General features: G+C 35.2%; 2 protein-coding genes across 2 annotated transcripts; one reads left to right on the top strand and one right to left on the bottom strand.

The window, feature by feature from the left end:
- Window positions 1-15,361: 15,361 nt before the first annotated feature.
- LOC125864004 (disease resistance protein RPM1-like) lies at window positions 15,362-18,211 on the bottom strand. Its single transcript, XM_049543978.1, has one exon. The coding sequence runs from the start codon at window positions 18,209-18,211 to the stop codon at window positions 15,362-15,364; it is 2,850 nt and encodes a 949-aa protein (XP_049399935.1).
- Window positions 18,212-21,040: 2,829 nt separating this feature from the next.
- On the top strand, window positions 21,041-21,642 carry LOC125856178 (histone H3.2). The gene has a single exon (XM_049536021.1). It carries the CDS (start codon window positions 21,094-21,096, stop codon window positions 21,502-21,504), a length of 411 nt encoding a protein of 136 aa, XP_049391978.1. The 5' UTR covers window positions 21,041-21,093; the 3' UTR covers window positions 21,505-21,642.
- Window positions 21,643-26,192: the final 4,550 nt, after the last annotated feature.

The raw sequence follows: 26,192 nt of genomic DNA, 5'->3' as shown, positions 1-26,192 counted from the left end.
TTCTTGAAACATGGTGCTGCAGCTGTTGCATTTAAACTGAGACTGAGGTATTCTTTTTCAGATTTCATCTCCAGCTAACACAGGGCTGCCCCAAATGTAGACCACAAAGTTGTAAGTTGCTCAACCCATTTAAACTTTTGAGTTATGGACTAGCTATATATTCATTATGATTATCAAATTGAAGAGCTTGAATTTTGTTTGGGCAAATGTACTGTTATGTTAAGTGTTGGTGTAAATATTATCATCTTGAACAAAATGAACATATATAAAGATAAAGTGTAGAGCTGTTTGTTCACTTAAATTGTTAAGTCTGTAATATTTTGCTTTAGTTTAAAGTTTCCATGAACCTGCTGCTATATATATGAGAATGCTTCTGTGTATGTAAAGAATTCTGTAACAGTCTAAATTAAGAAGATTGTGCCTTTCTTACATCTATAATGGGAAGGCTGCTTCGCCTATTCTAATACTTCTGTTTTCTTAAACATTACTTTGCCTTTTACCCCCACCAATCCCCCCCTTGCAACTTTAAAGTGTCAACTGTTTGAAGCTAAAACAAGATGTACATAACCTGATTAGACATTGACATTTGAAATTTTATTTTCTGTATTTAAATAAACAGCTTTAGGATGTTGACATTGAGGAGTGCAGCACTTCCACGCAGAGGTTTTTAATGACATCACATTAAATTTTTTAAAGGTGTTCAGCCATGAATACAAGTATTAGGAGAACAGCGGAAGCATTCTAATTCATTGCAGATCTGGAAACAAACCAGACTATAGGAAAATAAGGCTCATGTGCTCTGCTGCTCCTAACAATCTCTACTCTTATTAATTCAACATTGACTAAAAAATCCTTGCTATGTTGAATGAAAAGTGTACAACCTTTGCATTTACTTACTCCTCATAAGGTAATTTTAGTTTTGTTGTCTTGCAAAGTAAGTCTTGTTTATTTTTTCTCTCATTTCTAACTTGAAATGAACAAGTACTTTCAGATGTCTTGTCTCTGCAAGTCTTTCTATATTAAATTTGAACTTCGAGCTGATTGAGTTTGTGAATGTATGACTATGAAAAGGGGATGTGTTAGTTACTAGTTACAGTCTTACAGATTAGAGAGCCCCTTTACTTAATAATTATTTCTTGCTTAAATAGGTGATCGATTTTCGGTAGAGAAAAGTGTAATCAGTTTGTTGGCTCCTGATGTTTTAAGTAATCATCTGGCTCGAGTAGCCAAGAGAAAACATAGAGCCAAGTTAGCATGTCCTTCGAGCTGTTTTTATGAATGTAACTTCTCTATTTCAAAGTAAAAGATCATTCATACATACAAAAAATGAAGTGAATGCTGATGCTCTCCAAAATTACAAGACAAAAAAGTAAGACAACTCGAATCATCATAATCTCAAAACCTTTTCCTATTCCAACAGCGCTTGGGAGCAGGAGGGTCATTAGCAGCTTTAGGCATTTGATGAAAGTCTACCAATACAATCCGTCTCTTGGCTTCCCTTTGATCCGCTAACCTTTGCTCGAACTTCCTCTTGCTTGATTCAAATTTCTTCTTCATATCACTGTCGCTTTGTGTTTCTTTTTGCATTGGTCTTGCAACTGCATAGCTTTGTGATGTTTTCTGCATTGGTCTTGTACTTGAACTGCAGTTGCTTTGTTTTGGATTAGGAGGAGCAACTTCTACATTCATCTTCATCAACAGCGGCAGTATGTTCTTTGTTGAACCAGTGGTGCACTCTTTTCTCCTGCATTGGGTAAGGGTCTGTTGTGCTCCTTCTTCTCTCTTCTTTTCTGTGTGATGATCACTCTCCATCTTCTTGAAACCTTTGTGACTCTGTTTCTGGAGTTGCTTGTCTCCGCCAAGGTGCTTCTCGAAAGAAAAATCAGATAGAAGTTGTTTTACACGGGGAGGTTTGGTGGACTCGTTCCTCTTTCTTGATTGCATAGTAGTAGTATTATGGGACTGTGGTGTTCCTTGTTTATCCAATTGTTGAACCAAGTCAGTTTTCTTCAACTCTGTGCTGCTTTCTGTTATTTCACTGCAATTGTTCTGTTTCTCCGCAGGAGCAACTTGTACAGACTTGCGGATGACTATTCTAATCTTCGTCACCAAGGGTTTGTTGCTTTCTGCAGTTATTTGTTGTGTTCCTAACCCATCTTCTTCTTCTTTCTCAGGCTCTTCAATGCTGGTCACGTCATCTTGATCACCAACATTGTCCTCGATAACCTCTTCTTCTTCTTCATCATCATCAGTTGATGTTATCGAGGGATTCATCAGGAACTTGATTATTCTGGCTTTGCGCTTTTCGAACTGTGGCTGATACTTGAATGCACCAACACGCAGAGCTAATTCGATCAAGTTGAAAATATCGTCAGGCTGCTCCTCGANCCGAATGAATGTAATTCTAGTTACTAGAGAGTATGTGTCGACAAAATCAAAACCTTATTTTTGTCTACAACCTTTGACAAAAAGTCTTGCTTTGTATTTGTCAATAGTTCCATCGACTTTCATTTTCCTTCTGAAGATTCACTTTGAACCCAAAGGTTTATTTTCTGGAAGAAAATCAATCAACTTCCAATATGGTTGCTCAATATTGAATCAATCTCACTATTGACACCATCTTTCCAAAAGGATGAGTCTACAAAAGACACAAGAAATGTTACAAAATCATATTCGAAGGAAGTAGATGTCCTTTGACATTTACTACGCATCTGAATCTCTTTATTAAGTACATTCTCCTTTTTTCTTTCCAAGGTCTTTTAGACCCTTCACTAGACTACTTAAGTCTAATTTTACAGTCCACAGTCATAGGTCCTATTTTAATCCTTTTAGGAATAGGAACTTGGACTTTGGCTAGACATCTCCCCACTTTGAAATATTTCAAGTTGAATTTCCTTCCTTTCCATTTCTCATATGGAATAGATTGTGTCCTGAACAAACAAAACTTTTTATTGCTTTCTTTCTGAAAAGACAGCTTTTTGTTGTTCCCTTTTACTGTAAGGATAGCTTCTTCACACAAGTTTTGTGGTAAACTTGAACTTATAAGTAATATAGCCATCACTTCCTCCAAAGTTCGATTTTTTTTCCATTCTACAATTCCATTAGATTGAGGTGAATATGGCAGTAGATTGATGGATAAATCCACTTTCCAAACATATTTCCGCAAAAGGAGATTTATATTCTCCATCCCTATCACTTCTTATCTTTTTCCCAACTGATTTTCAACTTCAATATTATATTGTCTAGACATTTCTATTGTTTCATCCTTACTATTCATCAAATAGACATAGTCGTTTCTAATGCAATTGTCAATGAAAGTTATGAGATACATTTTCCCACCATGAGATGGTGTTGACTTCATATCACAAATGTCAGTGTAAATCAACTCTAAGAGATTAGAATTCCTTTCAATAGATTTATAAGAATTCTCAGCATACTTAGATCCCACACAAAGTTGACATATTTATTTATTGCACTCAAAGTTAGACAAAACTTCTAAGTTGATCAGTTTTCCTTAAAAGGTTTTGTAATTGACATGCCCCAAATGTTCATGTCACAAACAGTTTGACTCAAGCAAGTAAGTACAAATAAAATATTGATTTTGAAAGCTCTCCACGAGGTAGCTTTTTCTCACAAATATTTTGTTCTGCTTTCTTACAATTTTGTGTTATAAAACACTGTTTAAAGTCATCACCTTGTCAAATGTCCTTTTTGGAAGGACCTTTCCATAACTTTCAATGTGAGTGTTATAGAACTACCCATGAACAAAGTTTCATCGGGTCCAATAAAGGCAATATAGTCCAAATGCTTCATTTACAAAACATGACAAATGACTAACCAATATTCATGTCTATACAAATAGTTATATTTAATAGACATATATTTTCATGGAAAATCACAACATTTTAAATGACACTTTTTCATAAAAGAACTCAATCATTTTGAACAAGTATACATATAATTTGGTAGTTTCATACTAATAATACCATACACTAGTAAACGAGAAACTGAAATACCACAATATCAAATATACTCCAAGAATTTTGTGGGTCTAACATAATACAAAAGTATCATCGAATTTCATATCTTGTGCTCCAAATTTAAATTAGACACTAAGTCTAATTTGATCTTTGTCATAAGCAAATAACCCCCCACTTTTAAATCTGATCTCAAAAATATTTTTCAAGTATTTGAAAATAGTTTTTCCATCTATTTTTTTTCCTCATGCTATCAAAGTGTCATTGGCAACATGAAACCACTTTTAAAAATATTATTCTACAAAAGAATTATAGTGCTTCAATTCCATTTGACAATTTTTACACAATATCAAAGTTCATTCCATAGAGGCACAAAATCACAAACTCTAAGTCACTGGTATTTTTCCTCTATCACAAATTGACATACCATTTAGTATTTAAAATACTAACAATAAAGATAAATTTTTTTTGTACAATTTGTTTCTGTATAACAATGAAGTTTATAGAAAATCAAAAGTACAACATTGACGTATTATTTGAAGTTTTCATATTCTTCAAACCAATTGCATAGTCTAATTTATTCAGAGCAGAAAACTACAAAAGTTTTTAGTCTACAAAAATCATACACAATCAAATTTCACATGGAGTACAAAACTACAAAAGTTTTTTTCCATCTCCAAACAAAATTGAACATATTCATAGATTATCACATAAATATGCTTTTCTTTTCAAATAGTCTTCCAACTATAACATTTTGACATACTATTTAATCAAACAAAAATGTGCATCTCTCATTCTGCAAACTACAGAATTTTAAAAGCAACATTTTTTGCCAAGGAAAATTCATTCAAAAAATCATATGGTTTGCATATCTTTTTCCAAAGACATACATGATAAATATCAAAACTGTTAACTTTTAGAAACTATTTTCCTCTTTAGATAAATAATAAGAAGGCTACCTGGTGTAATCTTTAATCGAAATACCACCAATTTTTCTAGTACATTCTCACTTCGACCTTGCTAAACAAAGCATCGAATTCTGGAGAAGTAATGCATTAATCTTCTACTTCCATGATCTATTTCTCTCAATCAGTAGAATACAAGAAATACCAACAGTATAGTAATTTCCTTAAGATTGTTGTTCATCTTGTATTCCTAAGATATTTAAAACAAAACTTTGAAGAACTCGGTAAGAAACAACAAAATTTAAAGAGTATTTTCAAACTAAAAACTAAAACTAGTAGAGAAAATAGAATCAGAAACAGATTAGAAACAATATAAAAATATTTTTCCCAAAGAAAAAAAACCGATCCCACTGAATGCAATATGTCTCCTTAAGGAAATTATTCCCCTCAAGTACCCGAGGTTAATGAAATATATCCTCCCAGGATAGAACGATCGTGCTCACCGTATATCGGTACCTAAAACCACGGTGTTAGCGAACCACTCAACGACAGTAACGTACACTTAGAATACTAGATTTAGTAGTAGTAGAAGAAGTCCAGAAAAATTAGTTCAACTAAAATGAGAGGAAATCCCTCAATTTATAGAAAATAAAGGGTAGTGTGAAAATGTTCTTATTGTGCCTTACCGGAAAATCACAATCTTTCATAAAAGTCACAACTTTTCATAAAAATCGCAACTTTTCATAAAGGTCACAACTCTTCATAAAAGTCGCAACTCTTCATAAAAGTCACAACTCTTCATTTTCTATCTGTATCTTTTAATACAACAAACTTTTCTACGGAATGAAAGATCATTCATACATAGCAAAGGTAATACGCCACAGTAGATTAAAAAAATGAAGTGAATTCTGACACTCTCCAAAATTACAAGACAAATAGTAAGAACAAAGATTTTGCCGAGAAATTTCCAACAACGCGAAGCTTCATAATATCAAGACCTCCTATCCCAACAACGCTTGGGAGCATGAGAGTCATTAGCAGATTTAAGCATATTATGAAAGTTCACCATTACTATTCCCTTTGCTCTGCTAATCTTTCCTCAAATTTCCTTTTGCTTGATTCAATTTTCTTTGTATTACTGATGCTTTGTGTATCTTTTTGCATTGGTCTTGTAATTGAACTACAGTTGCTCTGTTTCTGAGGTGAACAATCAGAAAGTTGTTTTGATGAGCAACTTCTATAGGCTTAGTGGCCACAGTCATCTTCATCAATGGCAGAGGCGGCGACATGCTCTTTGCATTAACACTACTCTGTTGGGAAGGGGTCTGTTGTGATCCTCCTCCTCTTTTCTTTTATGTATTAACACTTTGTTTCTGGATTTTCTTGAAAGAAGAAAGTTGTTTTTGACGAGGAGCAACTCCCACACGTTTGGTGGACATGTTCGACATCCTCTTTTTTGATGGCATAGTAGTAGTATTATGGGAATGGGCTGTTCCTTATTTATCAGCAACATCCAATTGTTGTTCACTCTCCAATCTTTTCTTCAACACCGTCATGCTTTCCTTAATTGCATTGCAATTGTCCTTTGTTTTCGGCGGGGCAACTTTTACGGTCTTATTGATTGCCACTTCAATCTTCTTCATCAAGCTTTGGGCATGAATCTCTTCTTCTTTTTCTTCATCACCAACACTCACTTCTTCTACTTCATCATCAAGAATGCAGTCGTCTAATGCTAATGTGGAATCGGAACTTGATTATTCTATTTTTGCTCTTTTTGAACTGTGCGGGATCCTTTGATGCCCCAACTTCGAGAGCAGCTTCTATCAAAGTGAATATATTATGAGGCTTCTTCTCAATAGAGAAACAACTAAGGAACACTGTTTCAATTTCCATTCTTCTTACACTACTCTAATAAAGAACAAGAACAAAAACAAAAGATGAACAATTTATAAAAGTTTAGAAACAAGAAAAATATATGTGATAATGTTTAGCAAAGCGTATGCGCTCTTAAAAGAAAAATTTAGAAACTTTGTTTTACCCGTATATTTTCGGAAACGGAAAGTTTCCTTTTCCCGTACAAGGTTGGAGATACTTTTGGTAACTCACAAAGTTAGTACTCCCTCCGTTTAAAAAAGAATGACCTCCTTTCCTTTTTAGTCTGTTTAAAAAGAATAATCTCTTTTCTTTTTTGATAACATTTTAATTTCAATTTTTCACGTGGCATGTTTAAAGCCACAAAATTGAAGGGCAATTTAGTACATTTGACATAACTTTAATTTAGGATCACAAGATTCAAAAATCTTTTTTATTTTCTAAAACTTCATGCCAAGTCAAACCAGATCACTCTTTGTGAAACGGAGGGAGTAACTTTTTACTTTCTTCAAGCTCAAATAATCATAAAATTTACAACGGAATACGGATAATGATCTTTTTCTTTTGTCACTTACAAAAAATTACCATTTCACATGTTACAATATTTAGTTCAAATGTGATTTTTTTTATATAAAGATAAAACTTAATTTTATTTTTTTATAAATAAATTAATATTTAGGATTTTAACAATTTTTTTCTATTTAGTTTTCTACAATACTCACCTAAACGTATAAGCTAATATTCAATTAATCTTTTCGTTTATTTTTACTTGTCATGTTTCGCTTTTTGAGAGTCAACTTTGACCAACATCTCTGCCATACTAAATAATGAAATAATAAAATGCTATTCACAGTACCGTTATATACTTTTACTTACCCCGTCAATTATTAAATTTTCCTTGTTAGAATTTACGAATAAAAACATGTAAACTTTCGATTCTTCTCTCCATGATCATTAACTGAAGAGGAAAACAAACAAAAACTTTTTCTCTCTCTTCGTCTCTCTCTCTAACTTTACTCTCTATTTCTTCAACGGCAATTTCACCAATAACGGCTAATTTTGATGGAGCTCAGGATGAGCTTTAACATTAATCGATCGGCTCCGTCGGCAATCAGACCGCCAGACCCACCTGACTTTAACAACTTCCCCACTCTAGCTACAAACTCCCAAATCTTTAACAACATCAATAAGACCCATTTTAACAAGATCCAAAGTCCCACTTCTGGTAATATGCATTATAAAGGTGCTTTGGGAGGAAGAGTTCAGGGTTATGAGAAGAACAAAATTAAACTCCTACCAAGGAAGCATGAGATCCTCAAAGGGAAACCAATGGTCACCTTCACTAAAGAAGAACATGATATGCTTGCGGAGACATGCAGGTGGACGCTGATAAGGAAGTTTGAACGAAGCAGACCCCAAATCGACCAAATCCGGGTTGACTTTGCCAAAATTGTCCAGACAAAAGGACATGTTAAAATTGGAGCAAAAGATAGAAAACATGTCTTCATCGATATGGAAAATAAAGAAGGCTACAACACCATAATTTCTTACAATTTCATCCAGTTGGGAGAAGATAACAATATGGCAATTTAAAGATGGACCACTAATTTTAAGCCTAATGTTTTATCTACTCTTGTTCCAATGTGGATTAATCTTTCGGACTTCCCGTGGCATTATTACGAATAGACTGCTTTGTGTCTTATAGTTGAACCAATTGGTAACCCCATTGTAATGGACAAAGCCACCCAGTCCAAGACCCAACCAACCACGGCCAAACTCCGTGTGGAAATTGATCTTCTGAAACCTCTGCTCACCAATATTCAAGTGGTCATAAAGAATTCCGAAGGACAAGTTGATACCTTTAACCAAAAGATTGAATGCGAAACACTGCCTACATTTTGTCAATTTTGCAGAACCCAAGATCACTCCCAAAAGAAATGCAAGAGAACTATTCTTGACCCTCAAGGAGAAAACCAAATTAACAGACAAGCATAAAGAAATGCAAGAGAACTATTCTTGACCCTCAAGGAGAAAACCAAATTAACAGACAAGCAGACTACGAGAAATTTCAAAGCGAAATGGAAATCAGAAAGGAGTATCAACCCAACAAAAGGGAAATGCAAGCTATCCATGTGGAAGCCACAACCTCGGGGAGCAACAAGCAGGGGCCTGTACAACAAGGGAAAGAACAGAGGTTGATGAACACTGTTGTAAATATGGAAGATATAGAAAATACACGAACTGAAGCATGACAAAATGTGGAAAATAAGAAGAATAGAGGGAAAATCAATGACAAGAGACTCATATCATCAACGTCCTCAGGAGACAATGTGGAAAAGAAAGATACTACAGGGGTCAACATATGCGATAAACAGAATAGCAATGCCTTCAACAAACTAACTAACTTAGACATGAAGGTGAATATGGACATAAAAGAAGGGGGATCTGGAGAAGGACAAAACCAAAACAAGTTGCAGATCACTATTCTTGAAGCTGAGAATACCAAATGGGACAAAGCTCAAGCAACTAAGACAAAGGAAAGACAGATCGAGAAAACTGTAAGACATCGTCATAACCTCAGAATCAGACACAACATAAAGGATAACCAAACCTCTCAAGAGAATGTGGTGAAACATGTTCAAGAAAATGATGAATGCTCAAAACCCAATGTAGGCAATCCCATAAAAAATCTCCTAGGCAAAATGCAAAGGTTTGAAAGCAAAATCACCAAACCTACTGGAGTGTTTTTGGAAGGAAAATGTCAGCATAATAAATTTGATAAGACCGTAGCTTGAATCCCTATCATTCTACCTAGTGGGGCCAACCACACGGAAGATGATAATATAAGAGAACAAGTGTCGGAACCAGATCCACCGGATGCAATAAAGGAACAACCGCAGGATCAAATCATGACCCTAGGGGACAAGCCAAAACAACCACAAGGGATGACTAAAAAATACCATGAAAATTATATGGAAACCTCTATTTCTGATGATGAACTCACAAGAGGAAGCACCAGTGGGAAGCAGACAGACATTAATCATAGTAAGATAAACCAAGTGCAACATAAAATAGCCCAGTATAACAATCTATCCCCAAGAAATCAAGACCAAATTGGAGGAAGTCAATTCTTCAGTAACTCCACTCAGTTATCCTCTATGGAGGAGCAAAACAACCCCAATCCTACTGTTTCCGATGGTTAAGATCATCTCCTGGAATATCAGAGGTATAGGGTCCAAAGGTTCTATTGAAAGACTCCAAACTCTCAAAAACCAATATCAACTTCCTCTTATCTGCCTCCAAGAACCGAAGGTAGACAATAGTAAGATTGACAAATTCAATAGGAAAATGGGTTTGAACCGAGCGTTCTACAATTGTTCTAACAAAATTTGGCATATGTGGACCAACGACATTAACATTACCATCCTCCAAGATAAGGAACAACATGTCCATATTAAAGTGGATCATAACAACTGCACTTCTTTCTATCTCTTGATTGTTTATGCAAAATGCTCGAAAGTGCTGAGGAGAGAATTGTGGGCTGATATTAGAACTATGGCAGCCAATATCTATGATCCTTGGGGAGTCATTGGCGATTTTAATGTTATTTCTACCAGAGAGGAAAAAATTTGAGGTAGACCTCACAGGTTGGAGGATAGCACGAATTTTATTGATTGTTTAAATGAGTGTGGGCTTCAGGATGCTGGTTTCACAGGTCCGAAAGTTACGTGGTGCGATCATAGAAATCCTTCTCATACCATCTGAAAGAGACTTGATAGGCTTGTCTATAACGATAGCTGGTTTGACAACCTTAATAACACCTCTGTTATCCACATCTCTAGAACCTGCTCGGATCATGCTCCTCTGCTTGTAGATCTTTTGCAGGACGAATCTCATGGTATTAAGTATTTCAAGTTTTTAAACTTTTGGGTCGACCAAACTAATTTTCTACAGACAGTTCGGAACAGCTGGTATATCACCATCCAAGGCAACCCTCTTTACATTCTTCAACAGAAAATCAAGAACACCATTAAAACTCTTAGTGGATGGTCGAGAGAGACGTTTGGGGACATTTATGAAGAACCTAAGAGGTTGGAAAAACTTATCAGAGACTTAGAGGAGAAATGTATTATCGATAATTCTCCTGAGAACAGATGTGAACTCTCCAAGCATAAAGCTATTTTTACCAGATATCTTAAGATTCAAGATTCCATTCTAAGCCAAAAAGCTAGAGTTAAATAGTTCAATGAAGGAGATGCTAACACAACCTATTTCCATGCTACCATTAAAGATAAAAGAAGGAGGTTGAATATCAGAAGAATCCAAGATGATAATGATAACTGGCTGGAAGACACTGATGCTATAGCGAATGGATCGGTGAATTACTATCGGAACCTATTTGCTCAAGATTCTACCAATACGGATTTTAGTTCCCTGGATTGTGTTGATAGTTGCATCACAGAGCAAGATAACCTTATGATTAATGCCTTCCCTGAGCTCAAGGAAGTGACATATACTGTTTTCTCTATTGATTCTAATAGATCACCTGGGCCTGATGGATTGAGTGGAATGTTCTACCATAAGTGTTGGAGTATTATTTCTCTCGATGTCCATAATGCTATAATTTCTTTTTTCAAAGGAGCCACCCTCAACAAAGTTCTATACCCACACCTGTATTGTTATGATTCCCAAGATTGATCACCCTCAAAGCTTTTCAGATCTTAGACCCATTAGCCTTTGTAATGTGTTTTCTAAAATTATTTCCAAAATCCTTAACAACAGACTTTCTAGTATCCTTCCTAAGATCATCTCCAAGAACCAAAGTGGTTTCATAAAAGGAAGATCTATCTTGAAAAACATTTTGCTGGCTCAAGAAATCATCAGTGATATCAACAAACCTAACAAGGGTGGCAATGTGGTGATGAAACTCGACATGACAAAAGCTTACGATAGAGTGTCTTGGGATTACTTGAAGAGGATCCTCCGGAAACTAGGCTTTGGAGAACAGTGGACCAACCTGATTTATAATTACATATCTCACAATTGGTACTCTATTCTAGTTAACGGGAAAAGACATGGATTCTTTCAGTCAGAGAGGGGTCTAAGACAAGGGGATCCACTCTCTCCATCTCTTTTTATTCTTACTGCAAAATTTCTTTACAAATTGATGAATAATCTGTACAATTCTATTGGGTACACCTCTTTTTATATGAATAACCGTTGTCCTAGTGTCAATCATCTCTCTTTTGCAGATGATACCATTCTTTTCTGCAACGGAAGCATAAGAAGCATGAGAAGGGTCCTCAACACCTTAGCCACCTATGAAAAGGTGTCTGGGCAGCTCATTAACAAAAATAAGAGTTGCATCTCAATGAGCCCCAACACCAAGCAAGTCGTTATCAACAAAATGAGCAGAATCACAAGGATGCGATACCGAAAATTCCCCATTAAATACTTAAGGTGCCCTCTAACCACATGGAAGAAAAAAATTGAGTATTATTCTGACATTATGAACAACATCATTGGTAAAATCAGGGGTTGGCATACTAAACTAATTTCAATGGGAGGTAGAGCTATCCTCATTAAACACGTGCTCCTGGCACTACCTGTCCATCTTTTGATTGTTATTAACCCACCGAAAGGTACGTTGGATCTTATAGAAAAAATTGTGGCTAGATTCTTCTGGTTTGGGCAGGAAAATGCTGGAAGATACCATTGGGCATCATGGAAAAGCCTATGCTATCCTTATATTTAAGGAGGAGCTAACTTTAGAAGCATCACCGATTCTAGCAAAGATTTTAGAGCTAAATAGTGGTGGAATATCAGAACTTCCAAATCCCTTTGGAGCTCTTTTATGTTAGTCAAATATTGTCATAATTCTCACCCTTCAAATGCTTCTTGGAAAAAAAGAGATTCCCAGAATTGGAAAGCGATCTTCGACATCAAAGATGAGATGAAGTCTCATATAGAGTGAAAAATTGGCAAAGGAGAGGTCTCCTTTTGGTATGATAAGCGGTGCTCATGGGGGCCTATCTACAAGCACATGCCAGTGGATTTTACCTCTCCAAACATAAACCTTAGAGAAGTCCTCAATAGAAGAACTTGGAATTGGGATATCTTCACCTCCAAGCCTACTAATGAGATCAAGGACAAACTCTACTCCATAGGTATTACGTTAGATGAAAACAAGAAGGACAGGGCCATCTGTAAACTATCCAACTCAGGGCAATTCTCCTCTGCGTCTACTTGGGATAACTTAAGGCAAAAAAAAAAGAAGTCAACAACTTCTATGGCAAACTTTGGAGAAAAGAAATTCCTTTTAAAATTGTTTTTCTAGTGTGGAGAGTCGTTAATAATAAGCTCTCAACTGATGATCGAGTGGCACGGATGGGCATTACCCTCGAACCCAAATGTTACTGCTGCACTATTTCTCATGCTAGAATTGATTTAGAAGATGTGCAACACCTCTTTTGTGAAGGTGACTTCGCAAAGAGTATATGGAGATACTTTGCTGGTCCGCTGGGCATAGGAATCAATGAAAATAATTTCAAAATGATTCTCCTTAGCTGGTGGAATTACAAATCCATCAATCCTATCTCCGACTACATCGTTAAAATTCTTCCTCAAGTTATTTGTTGGGAACTTTGGAAATCAAGATGTTGTAATAAGTTTGAAGGAACTAAACCCTCTAGATACAGAACCAACTCTAATATTGTTAACTTCATTTTGCAGGTGACCCAGAAACAATTCAATAAAATAAATATTGGGGGAACCTGGAGGAGCATATGCAAAGCTAGCGAAGCAAATATCCAACAAATGATTAGCATACCGATAACATGGATCAAACCCCCTCCGCTACGAGTAAAATTAAACAGTGATGGTAGTTGCTCTAACGGTCAAAGTGGAGGTGGGGGAATAATAAGAGACCAAAAGGGAGACTTCATCTTTGCCTACTCCATCCCCCTGGGCAATGGCACGAGCAACACGGCGGAAGCAGAAGCATTACTTTATGGTCTTCAATGGTGCGCTAGCAAAGGCATAGAAATGGTTATTGGAGAAACAAACTCCTTACTCTTATCCAAAACTATAAAAAAAGAGTGGAAATCCCCTTGGAAAATCAGCAACCAGGTACAGGAGTTTCAAAAGATGATTGAGGACCATAAATTTAGTATCGTACACTGTTTTAGAGAGGCTAACAAGCCAGCTGATGCATTAGCCTCGCTAAGTCACAAATTGAGGAAATCAAGGTCTTCACCCTCTTCTCTAATCTCCCCAGCAACATTCGAGGGCTAATCAATACGGACAAATGGAATCTCCCATCCTTTAGACAGATTAAAATTAAACCTTCTCATTTCTGTATGATCCATCTTGAATTGTGTATAATTTCCTTATTTTGTTAGTCTCTAGAGCTCTAGTCTCTTCTCAATGATCATGTACAAAGTTTGGAATGCCAAACTTAAAATTGTAACTTTTTGCACATCAATGATCAAATGAGACACAAAAAAAAAAAAAAATTAACTGAAGAGCTTTGCTTTGTTCTTTTATGAAAAAGTTTTAGTAAAATCCTATCACTAATATTAATTTGTCTGACATTATAATATTATTTAATAAATAATGTTTAATATAAATAATAATACAAAAGACGAATAAATGAATTCTTTTTGAATCTGCATCTTCACTGACATAATAGGAGAGAAAAATTAACCCTAAGGAATGATTAAAACTATTTCTCTTTCTAAATTTTTTTCGAGCTTGAATGGACGGAATACTTATTGGAATTTTACTACGAATATTGAGCCAAACTTTGATTACAGTCGAGGTATGCAACTCACCAGTGGTGAAGCCATAAATTTCACAAAGAGTGTCCAGAAATAGCACAATATAATCTATTTTCAAGTAGAACTAGTGAAATTTGAACATACAAACACTATCTCATTCCAAGAAGGTAAAACCATTGGGCCACAATAGCTTGTTGTGTTAACGATGTGCAAAATATGTTATTTACTTGTATACACGGTATTTTTTTTCCGATGAAGGGTGTCCTTGACCACCATGTGGCTACGCCACTGCGATTCACCACTTGGAGACGAAGACTTATTGGTTTGCGGATAAATGGCAGATCATCACTGAAAGAGTTGAGCTTCTCTGTGTATTTCTTTTTTTTTCTTCCTTCAGTCGTATAAAGACTTTTATATTGGCACGAGGTAGGGCTTGAGCGTACTTTGATCTTCAATTAATTCTAGCGGATCTTTTGGGCTTGAAGAGGATGAGTTGAGCTCGTCTTGTCAACGTAAGAGACTGCCGCAAATGTAATTGGACTTCAGTCATACAGTCTAACTATGCATAGATGAAAAAGTGCACAAATACAAACAGAGAGGTTGCAAAATGCAACTCTGAGAATCCACAAAACTCTTCCAAACAAATTACTGAAAGTTGCACTATATTACAGTAAGTTCACTTTTGCAATGTTAAAAAAGCATAAAATTTTTATATACACTGCTTATTACAACAGGAAAAGTAAATTGCTTTCAAGTCTGATGAAGGATCAGAGAAAGATTATTTACACAGAAATTGGAAGGAGAGTGGAGCTCTACGTCCTTCAAGCGACTAGAGGGAATTTCGCCTTCCATAGGTCCTAGTGACAGCTCCAGACAGATCAGAAATCTGATTGTTCTCCTTTTCCTTTAGTGAATGTACCATCCAACAACCGTCCCTCCAATATGTATAGAATACTTCACGGATATGTGAAACTTTCCAAGCATCAGCACCTAGTTTGTCTGGACGCAATGTCATGATAAATTCATCAGGCATGTCAAAGAATTCAAGAACCTTCAGATTTAGGAGGCACTCGATTCCAGTTGGCACAGTTTCAAGCAAAGCACACCTCTGGATAACCAGTTTCTCAAGATGAGGTACTGCACCTTCCCCGATTGTCACCTGCTTTAGTCCTTCTAACTTGTCCAAATTTAAAAGCTTAAGCCTTTGAAATTTCCCTTGCTCAAAGTAGAGTTCCTTTCCTGTGTATCCTACAAGAAATTCAAGATGGACAAGATTGGGCAAATCTTGTAGATATTTCAGTGGATCTTTTGTTAAATGAGTCCACCTGAAGTAAATTTTGACCAAGGAATGAAGATCTTGAATCCACGCAGGCAACTTAACAATGTGTCCTGTCAAATACAGGCGCTGAAGAAGAGGCGGAGGAGATGACATGTAAGAAAGATCAAGGATCTCATGCTCTTCCACTGATTTAAGATTTAAAGACTCAAGCTTGCGAAGCTTTTGAATTGATGAGCACACAGTCCTCCCATCTTCTTTTCTCAACTTCAGAATACAAAGTCGTCTCAGTTCACTCAACATCCCTACTTCTCTAAGTATGCCACTGCCAGGGGTTGCCTCAATACACGCAAGTTTCTGCAAGGCTCTCAAAGCTCCAATTCCTCGGAAAGCCTTGAAGCCTGGTGAAGAATTGTAAGGAAGATACGAATAGGATACGAGGCTATAGACTAAAAGGTGACTGAGATTTTCAAGTTTTAAAATCTCCACAGGCAACTCAGTGACATATGTCTGCTTCAGATCCAATATTTCTAGCTGTTTGAGTCTTCCAATGGATCTTGGAAGCACTTTCACATTGGTATTCCTCAAGCTTAGATACCTTAAGTGAAACATTTGGAAAATCGTCTCTGGGATCATATTTAGAGGAGCTCCTCTCAAATCTAAAACTCTTAGCATCCGGGAGCTACCGAGCACTTGACTTATGCAAGACAAGGCCTGTGGATCTGCTACACCAAATGTAAGCAAAGAGCGAAGTTTAGTGACTGACCTTTTCACTTGTAGGTTGCCCAACATGCCATGCATTGACAGCCGTCGAGTTTTTTCAGGCCACAATTTATTATGCTCATCAACTGTTGCAGTAAAGTTACCATCTCTTGATTTTGAAAGTATAAGCTCGCGGTATAAATCATGAATCCTACCCAATTTCATGCTACCGTCATCATTGTACTGCACTGGATGGATCAAGCTTCTGTTGATGAGCTCATTGAGATAGCCGTCTGCAACGCGTTCAACTGTCCCCTGCTCTTTTTGTTTTACAAATCCTTCCATTATCCACCGGTAAATCAGTGTATTGCGCTCAATTAGATGATCCTCGGGATAAATGCTCAAATACAGGAAACATGGCTTAAGATAGTAGGGGAGATCATTGAAACTGAGTAACAAAACTATTCTCATACTCTCAAATTTGTCATTGCTATCCAGTTCAGGACCAAGGCTGTGATTAAGCATTCCCCATTCCCTAATGTTGTTCCTGTTCTTTGTAGCCAAAACCCCACCAACGGCCACAACAGCCAGCGGCAGTCCACCACATTTTTTCAAGATGTTCTTTGAAATGCTCTCCAAGTGTGAAGGACATGAATAACCATGAAATGCCTTTTTGCAGAAAAGAATCCACGACTCTTCAGTAGACAAGGGTTTCACCTCATAAACATAGCCATTGGTCTCTATGCTACAAAAGGAAGCCACATCCAAAAGACGTGTTGTGAGGATAACACGACTTCCATTATTTACATCAGGCAATGCATATCTGATAGCTTCCCAAGCTTGAATTGTCCAGACATCATCAAAAACTAGCACATACGTTCTCGATTGCAGGAATACTTTTGCTATTGTTTTAAGCCTGTTACTGCTCATGGTGTTTAGACCTTCAGGTGCTGGCTGCTTCACTTCATCGTAGAGCTGTTGAATCATGTCTTTCAAAACTTCTTCAACCTTGAAGGATTTGGAAACTGTTATCCAAGCAAGGCTATTGAAGTTTTTCTTGACGGATGCATCCTCATACACTTTCTTAACCAGGGTGGTCTTTCCTGAACCTCCCATTCCCACCACCGAAATCACTTTAAGTCTAAGATCATCCTCCACGAGCCAACCGGTTAGCTGCTGTGTGGGATTTTCAATGCCCACAAGCTCAGCTTCTTCTAACAATAATGCATCACCTCTGCGATCATTTGCAGTATCGTATGCATGGTTAGAATTTGAACCTTGCTCCGGGACATAATATTTGAAACGGTACCTATGATGTCCCATTGCAATATTGTCAACTCTTGATTTGATGGCTTGGATTTCAATGACAAGTTTATGGTGGAATTTGATGTTTCTGATTGAGAAAACCAATTTTGCAATGAAACAACAAGATCCACGGTAGTGATGATCATATGACAAGAGCATGGACTCATCAAGAACATCCTCAATGTCATTAGCGACATCTCTCACTTGCCTAACCCAGACTTTGACCTCAGCATCTCCCTCTTCGAAAGCATCAGCCACACCAAGAAAGGTTATCATTCTCTCCAACTCATCTTTGATATACTGGATATCATGCTTGACTCCCTGAAGCAATATTGCTTCTTCCGCTAATAAGTTTGTGAGTTTGTCAAGTAAGAAAACGACAGCACAGTCTGCCATCTCCACCTGATCTTCACAAGTGTATGCTCATTTCTTTTTGTAATGAAAATAAGAACTGCCCCATCTTCCTGGTAAATTCTTATGAAGAGGCAAAACTCAAATTGTGGTCCCCTGATTAGGCATCATGTTAGTCACTGAAACTAGACTCCTTTATGCATTAAGAGGACCTTGGACAGATTACACTAGAAATTTCAGAACAATTACTCGGAAAGTTTTAGCAAACACAAGTAATTAAGTCAAATTAAAAGGAACTTCTCTAGAAATTTTGGGAATTCTTACTAAACTAATTTCTTAATTTACTCTGGCTGTCTTCTACCAGATCAGTTTGACTCCACAAAATGATATATTATATTTGTTCAGTAAAGTCCCATTGGGGTAAAGCGCTATCTAACAAAGGCAACTTCATACCAGGGACTCAAGCTCGAGACCTTTGATTAAGGATGAAAGAGTACTTACCACTCCACCACAACTCTAATTGGTAACAAAAGGATATACTAGAAGCTTAAGATGAAAACTTAATCTGATGGAACAGCTCTTCTTCTAGGTTACCAAAAACTAGCAGAGGGAGAAGAGATAGCAGACATGATGATAAGTATGTGGCTCCAAATGTTACCTTAGTTGGTGGTTGGCATGTGTCACAAAGCCAATAAAGTTTCAAGTGAGGAAGAACATTGAATCTTCTCAATTGTTGAGTGGGAAATTGACTCATCACCAATTCTATGTTTGTTTGTTGAGTGGGAAATTGACTCATCACCAATTTTATGTTTGTTTTTTTTAACAAATGTATTAAGTATAGACACTTTTAAGTGGTATTTGCAAATATTGTTTAGGTACATGTAAATAATTTGATTATCTCATTATTTAGCCAATCAAGTTGCCAAAAAAACTAGTTTAGAAAGTAGTAACAATATCAAAATGACTAAATGAGTTTAAGTAGAAGCAAATGAACTGACTTTGTTAGAAAGAGTTGTACTCCTAATGAGTTAGGAGACTTTCCAGAGCTGGAAAACACACAAAAAAAAAGTAAATGAAGAAGCTAATCGAGCGTAAAATTACTTTATATAGAATTTTAAGTTGGAATTGGACTTGTAGTTGACCATACTTTTAAAAAGAATATTTAAAATTTAAATGTATTTTTTAAAAAGAAAATATGGTTTATACATAATGCCATAAATAAAATCTAATATACGAGCTACTACATATCATATGAATATTTTTTCACTTACGGGGAATTTTCAAAGATGCGTTTGGTTATAATTTTTACAAATAATATTTGATTGTTTGAGTGTACATTTCCCAAAAAAAACATGAAATATAATTCAAATGTGATAATTTTTTGTAAAAATAATAAATTTGAAAAAGAAAAATATAGTGAAAGTGAAAAAATGAATTTGTAATTTTCCTGGCCAACAACTGATTTTTCAAATATATGTGTTTTCAAACTAATAAGTGATAGTGGATGTATCAAACTCACACTTTCAATAGTTTAAATATAAAACTCAATAAAATGTGGTAGTTTAGGTATGTTTTTGACACCTATCTCTTATAAAATTTGAGAAAAAATTTGTGTAGAAAATATAATGATAAATGTTTAGTTTATTTAATGTGGATGTCATTGTAATAGTTGAGAAATAGAATAATGTTTAGTTAATTGTAGCATCTTTTCAACTATCTAATTTGTTGACTTATTTATATCTTAGTAATTGTCATGAACTCACATCACTATTCTTACATTTATCTTTTTTATTTTCTGCAGATTATTGAATACTCTAAAGTCTATCAAAAAGTCAAACTTTTTGCACTATGCAGAAACTATTGTTGTGTGTTTATAAAAAAGATCAATTTTATCTTTTGGTGTATTCTTTAAATTTCAAGCACCGCAATGAATCAATATTATTTTAATATTGTTATATCAAGTTATCAAAATCGACGCAATTATTTCAATATCATTATATGACCCTTTAAATTTTTTGAGACATATTTTATTATTCTTACTTTATATTATATTTTTTCATTGAAAATTTTCATTGTTTAACATACTTACTTCATAAGGTTTGTGTATATCTATCTTCTCATGACTTCACTTGTAGGAGTATATTGAGTAAATTTATTTACGACAACTAAAAAAAAAAAGACATCTCTATGAAGTTTGGCTTTAGGCCTCCAAGCTTATTGAAACGGCACTGCCATTGTCCACGGGATTCAACCCGAATCATAAAAATCTATTGTATTTAATCTTATTTTATGAAAAATTATCTTCACAACTTGAACTCAAACCCTCCTAATTACATAACACTAACTTTATCGTTACCCAAAATCCCCCTCCTTTGGATGCATTTATTCCTCCCCAAAGTTACATGGCAACAACGAGGAATTAATGAACTAGTGTCGTACAGGAACTTCTTCATACCAAAATATCACAAGGTTAAAAATTAAAAATAAAAATAAAATTTGCACCGTTTATCGTCAGTATATTACTTTTTGACTCTTTTTACATAAATAAAAATATAGTTATATTTGTTGTATTAAGTTAATTATTTGAATGTATATACTATATATTCTATATAGTTGAAAGTATCGTTTATCACTAATCAGTTGTCCCAAAATAAAGGTAAAAATGAAAATCCACGTGGCAAATATCTATTTGTTAATAGAGTAGCACGCGGATTGGTATCCTAGCAAACATTTGCTTGTGAGATATCAACCGTTTACACCAAATCTTTATAATCCAACGGCCATTATTCACTTCCAATTTCACAGCCCAAAATTTCAAATTCCCTCCTACTTCACTCTTATATAATATCTCTCAAATTCACCATTGCTACACAATCAAAGCATTTTTCAATATACCATTTTTTACTTCATTTTAGCATACAATTAATATGGCTCGTACCAAGCAAACTGCCCGTAAATCAACTGGTGGAAAGGCTCCAAGGAAGCAGCTAGCCACAAAGGCTGCCAGAAAGTCAGCTCCGGCCACCGGAGGAGTGAAGAAACCTCATCGTTTCAGGCCAGGAACTGTGGCTCTAAGAGAAATCAGGAAATACCAGAAGTCTACCGAGTTGTTGATCAGGAAGCTTCCATTTCAGAGGCTTGTGAGGGAAATTGCTCAGGATTTTAAAACAGATCTGAGGTTTCAGAGCAGTGCAGTGGCTGCTCTACAAGAGGCTGCTGAGGCCTACCTTGTTGGGCTCTTTGAAGATACCAATCTCTGTGCAATCCATGCCAAGAGGGTAACTATCATGCCCAAGGATATTCAGCTTGCTAGAAGGATTCGTGGAGAAAGGGCGTAGGAATCTTTGTTGAATGTTAGGATTGGTTATGTAAATCAAATGACTTGATATGTAAACCTTTGGTTTAGTACTATTCTGGAATCTGATTAATGAAATATGTAGTTCATTTTGTTTCAATTAAAGCTGCTGCTCATACTATGGTCTGGATTATTGTAATTTACATTCCCTTCTTTATTGCTTTTGCCTTTTGGTTGTGTAGAGTATACAGAGAATTTCTCTTCTGCACAAAGTTGCATTTGTTAAATTATTTGTTGCCTTGTATGCCTGCTATTGAGGTAATATATATAAGCATTTAAATCTCAATTACTACAAGAAAGATTCAACTGGTGTGGACACATTTGTTAATACAATATATGGAAAAGTATATCATGTATGGAACCCCAATTCAATGACTTAATATTAGTACCTGTTTATTAGCATTATCATGGTTGAAACTCTGCAGATCCTTTACCTTTTTGAAATTGAACTTGATTTTGTTCTAGTTTGATATGACTTCAAACATGGTGCTGCAGATGTTGCATTTAAACTGAGACTAAGCTATTCTTTTTCAGATTTCATCTCCAGCGAACACAAGGATGCCAAGTTTACAGTCTTTACGATCAGAAAGCCCTTTCTGATTGTTTGTTGCTTAAATAGGTCATCAATTTTCTTCAGAGATAGAAAGAGTTGTTTGACTTTGCTGAATGATATTGATATTATGCCAAAAGAAAAGAAGTGATGGAACCAGTCAACTTAACCTATTAGGATAAGTAGTGTTACAGTCATATATATACTTGCTACAAATCTTCAAAATTCACCTGATCTAAACATCTATATGTATGCATTTACAAGATTTGTAAATTGTGTAGCTTTCTGTATGTTCAAGATTGGAACTTTTAAACTTAGGCAGGTTAGCAAATGGTGAGACCAGAGACTCCAATACCATCCTGATCGCAGAAGTACCAGTGTAAGGGAGAGTGTGACTAAACCATGAGTTCAGCTAAGATGATAATTTACAATAACTAAGTTCTGAATCATCAAAAAGATTTAAGACTAGGATTAAAAGATAATGTACCTTGGGACATGCCCTCAAAGTAAGATCTTCATCCACAGGAAAGTTCAACCATATTGTGCTATGGAAGTATGGCTGGCTTTTTCTTATGATCAGGAATCTTAATGGTGCTGAACTATTTGGACACTGTGTCAGCTCATAGGAGCCAACTTTTGTGAGCTTTTAGTTCTGGTAATCCAGGTTAGGGAATGCACAAACTCCACTAACCACAGTTAGGGATAGAAAATTTGATCTAAACTTTGTAAATGGTTATGCATCTCCTTGAGCTTATAATATTTCCCAAATTTGAAACCAATTTGCTCGCAGAGGTATGAAATCTACTTCTAGTTATTTAAGTACTAAATACTAATAAAAATAAACAAAGGGAGACATGCTAAATCATGAGAGGTTTCAACTCTCAGCCTCACCTGTAATTGCAACTACATGAACTTACTAATAGCATGAATAAAAAGCTGTGATATTTTTTAATAGGATAAAGACAATAATAAAGCAACTCTGAGTTCCCTGAGAAAAAGGATGATACTTTAAAATGCAAAGTAATGCACTTATTCAAATGAAAGAGGGCAAACGACCCCTTTGGAGCCCAAATACTAATGAGGAATCACATCAAAGCCAAATATGAGAAGGGAATGTGGGAATGAATACTTGATTGATTCTTCGAGCTAATTTTATGAATGTAATTTTTCTATTGCAGAGTAAAAGATCATTCATCTATAGAAAGGGCATACCCCACACTAAATTAAGAAATGAAGTGAATGATGATACTCTCCAAAATTACAAGACAAAAAGTAAGAACAAAAATTCTGGTGAGAAATTTACAACAACTTGAACCATCATAATCTCAAAACCTTTTCCTATTCCAACAGCACTTGGGAGCAGGAGGGTCATTAGCAGATTTAGGCATTTGATGAAAGTATCCGTCTCTTGGCTTCCCTTTGTTCTGCTAACCTTTCCTCAAATTTCCTCTTGCTTGATTCAAATTTCTTCTTCATATCACTGTCACTTTGTGTTTCTCTTTGTATTGGTCCTGCAACTGCAGAGCTTTGTGACGTTTTCTGCATTGGTCTTGTACTTGAACTGCGGTTGCTTTGTTTTGGATGAGGAGGAGGAGCAACTTGTACATTCATGCTCTTTGTTGAACTAGTGGTGCACTCTTTTCTCCTGCATTGGGTAGGGGTCTGTTGTGCTCCTCGTTCTCTCTTCTTTTCCGTGTCACTCTCCATCTTCTTGAATTCTTTGTGGTTCTGTTTCTGCAGTTGGTTCTTCAACTCCGTGCCGCTTTCCATCAATGTAGTAATTGCATTGCAATTGTTCTGTTTCTTCATAGGAGTAACTTGTACCGTCTTCTTGATCAAGGGCTTCTTGCTTTGGACAGTAATCTGCTGCTGTGTATTGATTACTTCTTCTTTGTCAGATTCTTCAATGTTAGTCACGTTATCCTCATCACCAACATTGTCCTCGATAGCCTCTTCTTCTTCATCATCATCATCAATTGAATTCATTAGGAACTTGATTATCCTGGCTTTGCGCTTTTCGAACTGTGGCTGATACTTGAATGCGCCAACGCGGAGAGCTAATTCGATCAAGTTGAATATATCATCGAGCTGCTCCTTGATCTTGTAACAACTCATGAAGACTTTTTCGATATCCATTCTTCCAACAATTATGAAAAATAAAGGGTCATAGATAAAATCTCATTTATGAATACTATTATTTTTAGAAGGGAAAAGGTCTAATATATCCCTCAACTTTGCCATTTAGAGCTGATATGCCACTCGTTATGATAGTGGTTCATATATATCCTTACCGTTATACAAACGGCTCACATATACCCCTACCGTTACAAAATGAGCTCACATATACCCTTAATTTAACGGAAGTGAAAAAAATAGTTATAAATTTATGTTTTTGACTTTTAAATTTTTAAAAAATCATATAATGGTATATATGATCCTTCTAGCGAATTTCAAGGTATATTTTAATCTTTTTTATACATAAATTATCTTTTTTATACATAAATTATTTTTTGACGTCTTTGATTATCATTTTTTGAGTTTCTTATTCTTATTTTATTTTTTCCTTTCATTCGTTAGTGTAAAGAGAAAAATTTAAAACTAATTTTTTTTGTGGCTATATTATAATTTAAAACTATTTTTTTTTTACTATATTGTTATTTAGTTTTTGTATTGAAAAAAATTTGGGTCATCTATAATAAAGTTTACAAGAAAATTAGTGAAATATAAATAAATTTGACCATTAAAATAATAACTTTAAATTAGTCGTTGAAACAAAAAAAGTCAAAAAAAAATTATGTGTGAGATGGATTAAATATACCCATATGGGATTATATTTTTAAAAAATAATAATAATTAAAATATTAAATTAAAATTAATTTTTTCACTTCCATTAAAGGAAAAGGGTATATGTGAGTCATTTGTATAGCAATAGGGGCATATATGAGCCACTTTCATAATGAGGGGTATATCAGCTCTAATTGATAAAGTTGAGGGGTATATCAGGCCCTTTTTATTTATGAAAGAAAAAAAACAAACAAAAAGAATTATGAACATGTATGTTTTTCTATTCCCCGTCATGACTTTGTCTTTTGATTTTATTTTTGTGTATAATTAATAATTGAATCAAGCCAAATCAAAATCAATTAACCAAATAGATAAATGTATAATATATTTAATTTGGTTGTAATAATTTAAAAATCGATAAATTGATTTGATTTTAGTTTTGGGATAATAATCGACCCAAATATCTATTTTCTTCCCAATAATTTGCTAGTTATCTATCAAGATTAAGGGTGTGTTTGGTATGAAGGAAAATGATTTCCTAGAAAATATTTTCTTGGAAAACAAGTGGATTTCTAACTTATTCTCTCATGTTTGGTTGGTTAGTGTAAAAAAAAAAAAAATTATGTTTGGTTGGTGAATGAAAAATATTTTCAGAAGATATCTTTTATTTTTTGCTTGAGACTAAAAAATACTCTTTATGATAATAGTTTATGACCAAAAATCAACCACAATAATTGATCTAGGACCCGACCCCGATGCCCAAACTAGGACAAGACCCCGAAGACCGTTCCAAAATCTGACCCGGGAAAACTAGTTTTTCACATAAAATTTTTTGAAAGGGCCGCACGGGGAGTTGGGTGGGGGGCATAAAAAATGAAAATTTGTAAAAATTTAAACCTTTTCTTTATTTTATTTTTATGGGTATGGTTTGGGTAGGTAGGGGGGTTGGCGTAAAAAATGTTTTTTTTTTAAATTTCTAAAAATTGTTTTTGACGGAAATGGCCTGGGTGGGGTAGGGGGTGGCGTAATTTTTTTTATTTTTTTTTAAATTTGAAATATTTTTCAAAAATAATTTTCTTAAAAAAAATTACGGGGTGGCGAGGGGAGGGGGGTGGCGTAAAGATTAAAAAAAAATTGAAATATTTTTCAAAATCATTTTTTTTTGGGGGTAAGGAGTAGGGGTGGTAAAGGTAGGGTGAGGTAAAAAGAATCTTAAAATTTGAAACATTTTTTAAAAATAATTTTTAATACGGGTATGGGTAGGGTAAGAAAAAAAATTAAAGGATGAAGTAGAGTTTTGGAAAATGTATTTCTTAATTTTGGAAGGGGAGTCGTTT

The sequence above is a fragment of the Solanum stenotomum genome, chromosome 1, assembly GCF_019186545.1.
Source record: "Solanum stenotomum isolate F172 chromosome 1, ASM1918654v1, whole genome shotgun sequence".
Lineage (NCBI taxonomy): Eukaryota > Viridiplantae > Streptophyta > Magnoliopsida > Solanales > Solanaceae > Solanum > Solanum stenotomum.
Note: the sequence above shows the minus strand (reverse complement) of the source record. Positions and strands in the feature narration are given on the sequence as shown.

Bases quoted from the DNA above. Each gene is read 5' to 3' on its own strand.
- LOC125864004 (XM_049543978.1), bottom strand. From the start codon at position 18,211: ATGGCAGACTGTGCTGTCGTTTTCTTACTTGACAAACTCACAAACTTA.
- LOC125856178 (XM_049536021.1), top strand. From the start codon at position 21,094: ATGGCTCGTACCAAGCAAACTGCCCGTAAATCAACTGGTGGAAAGGCT.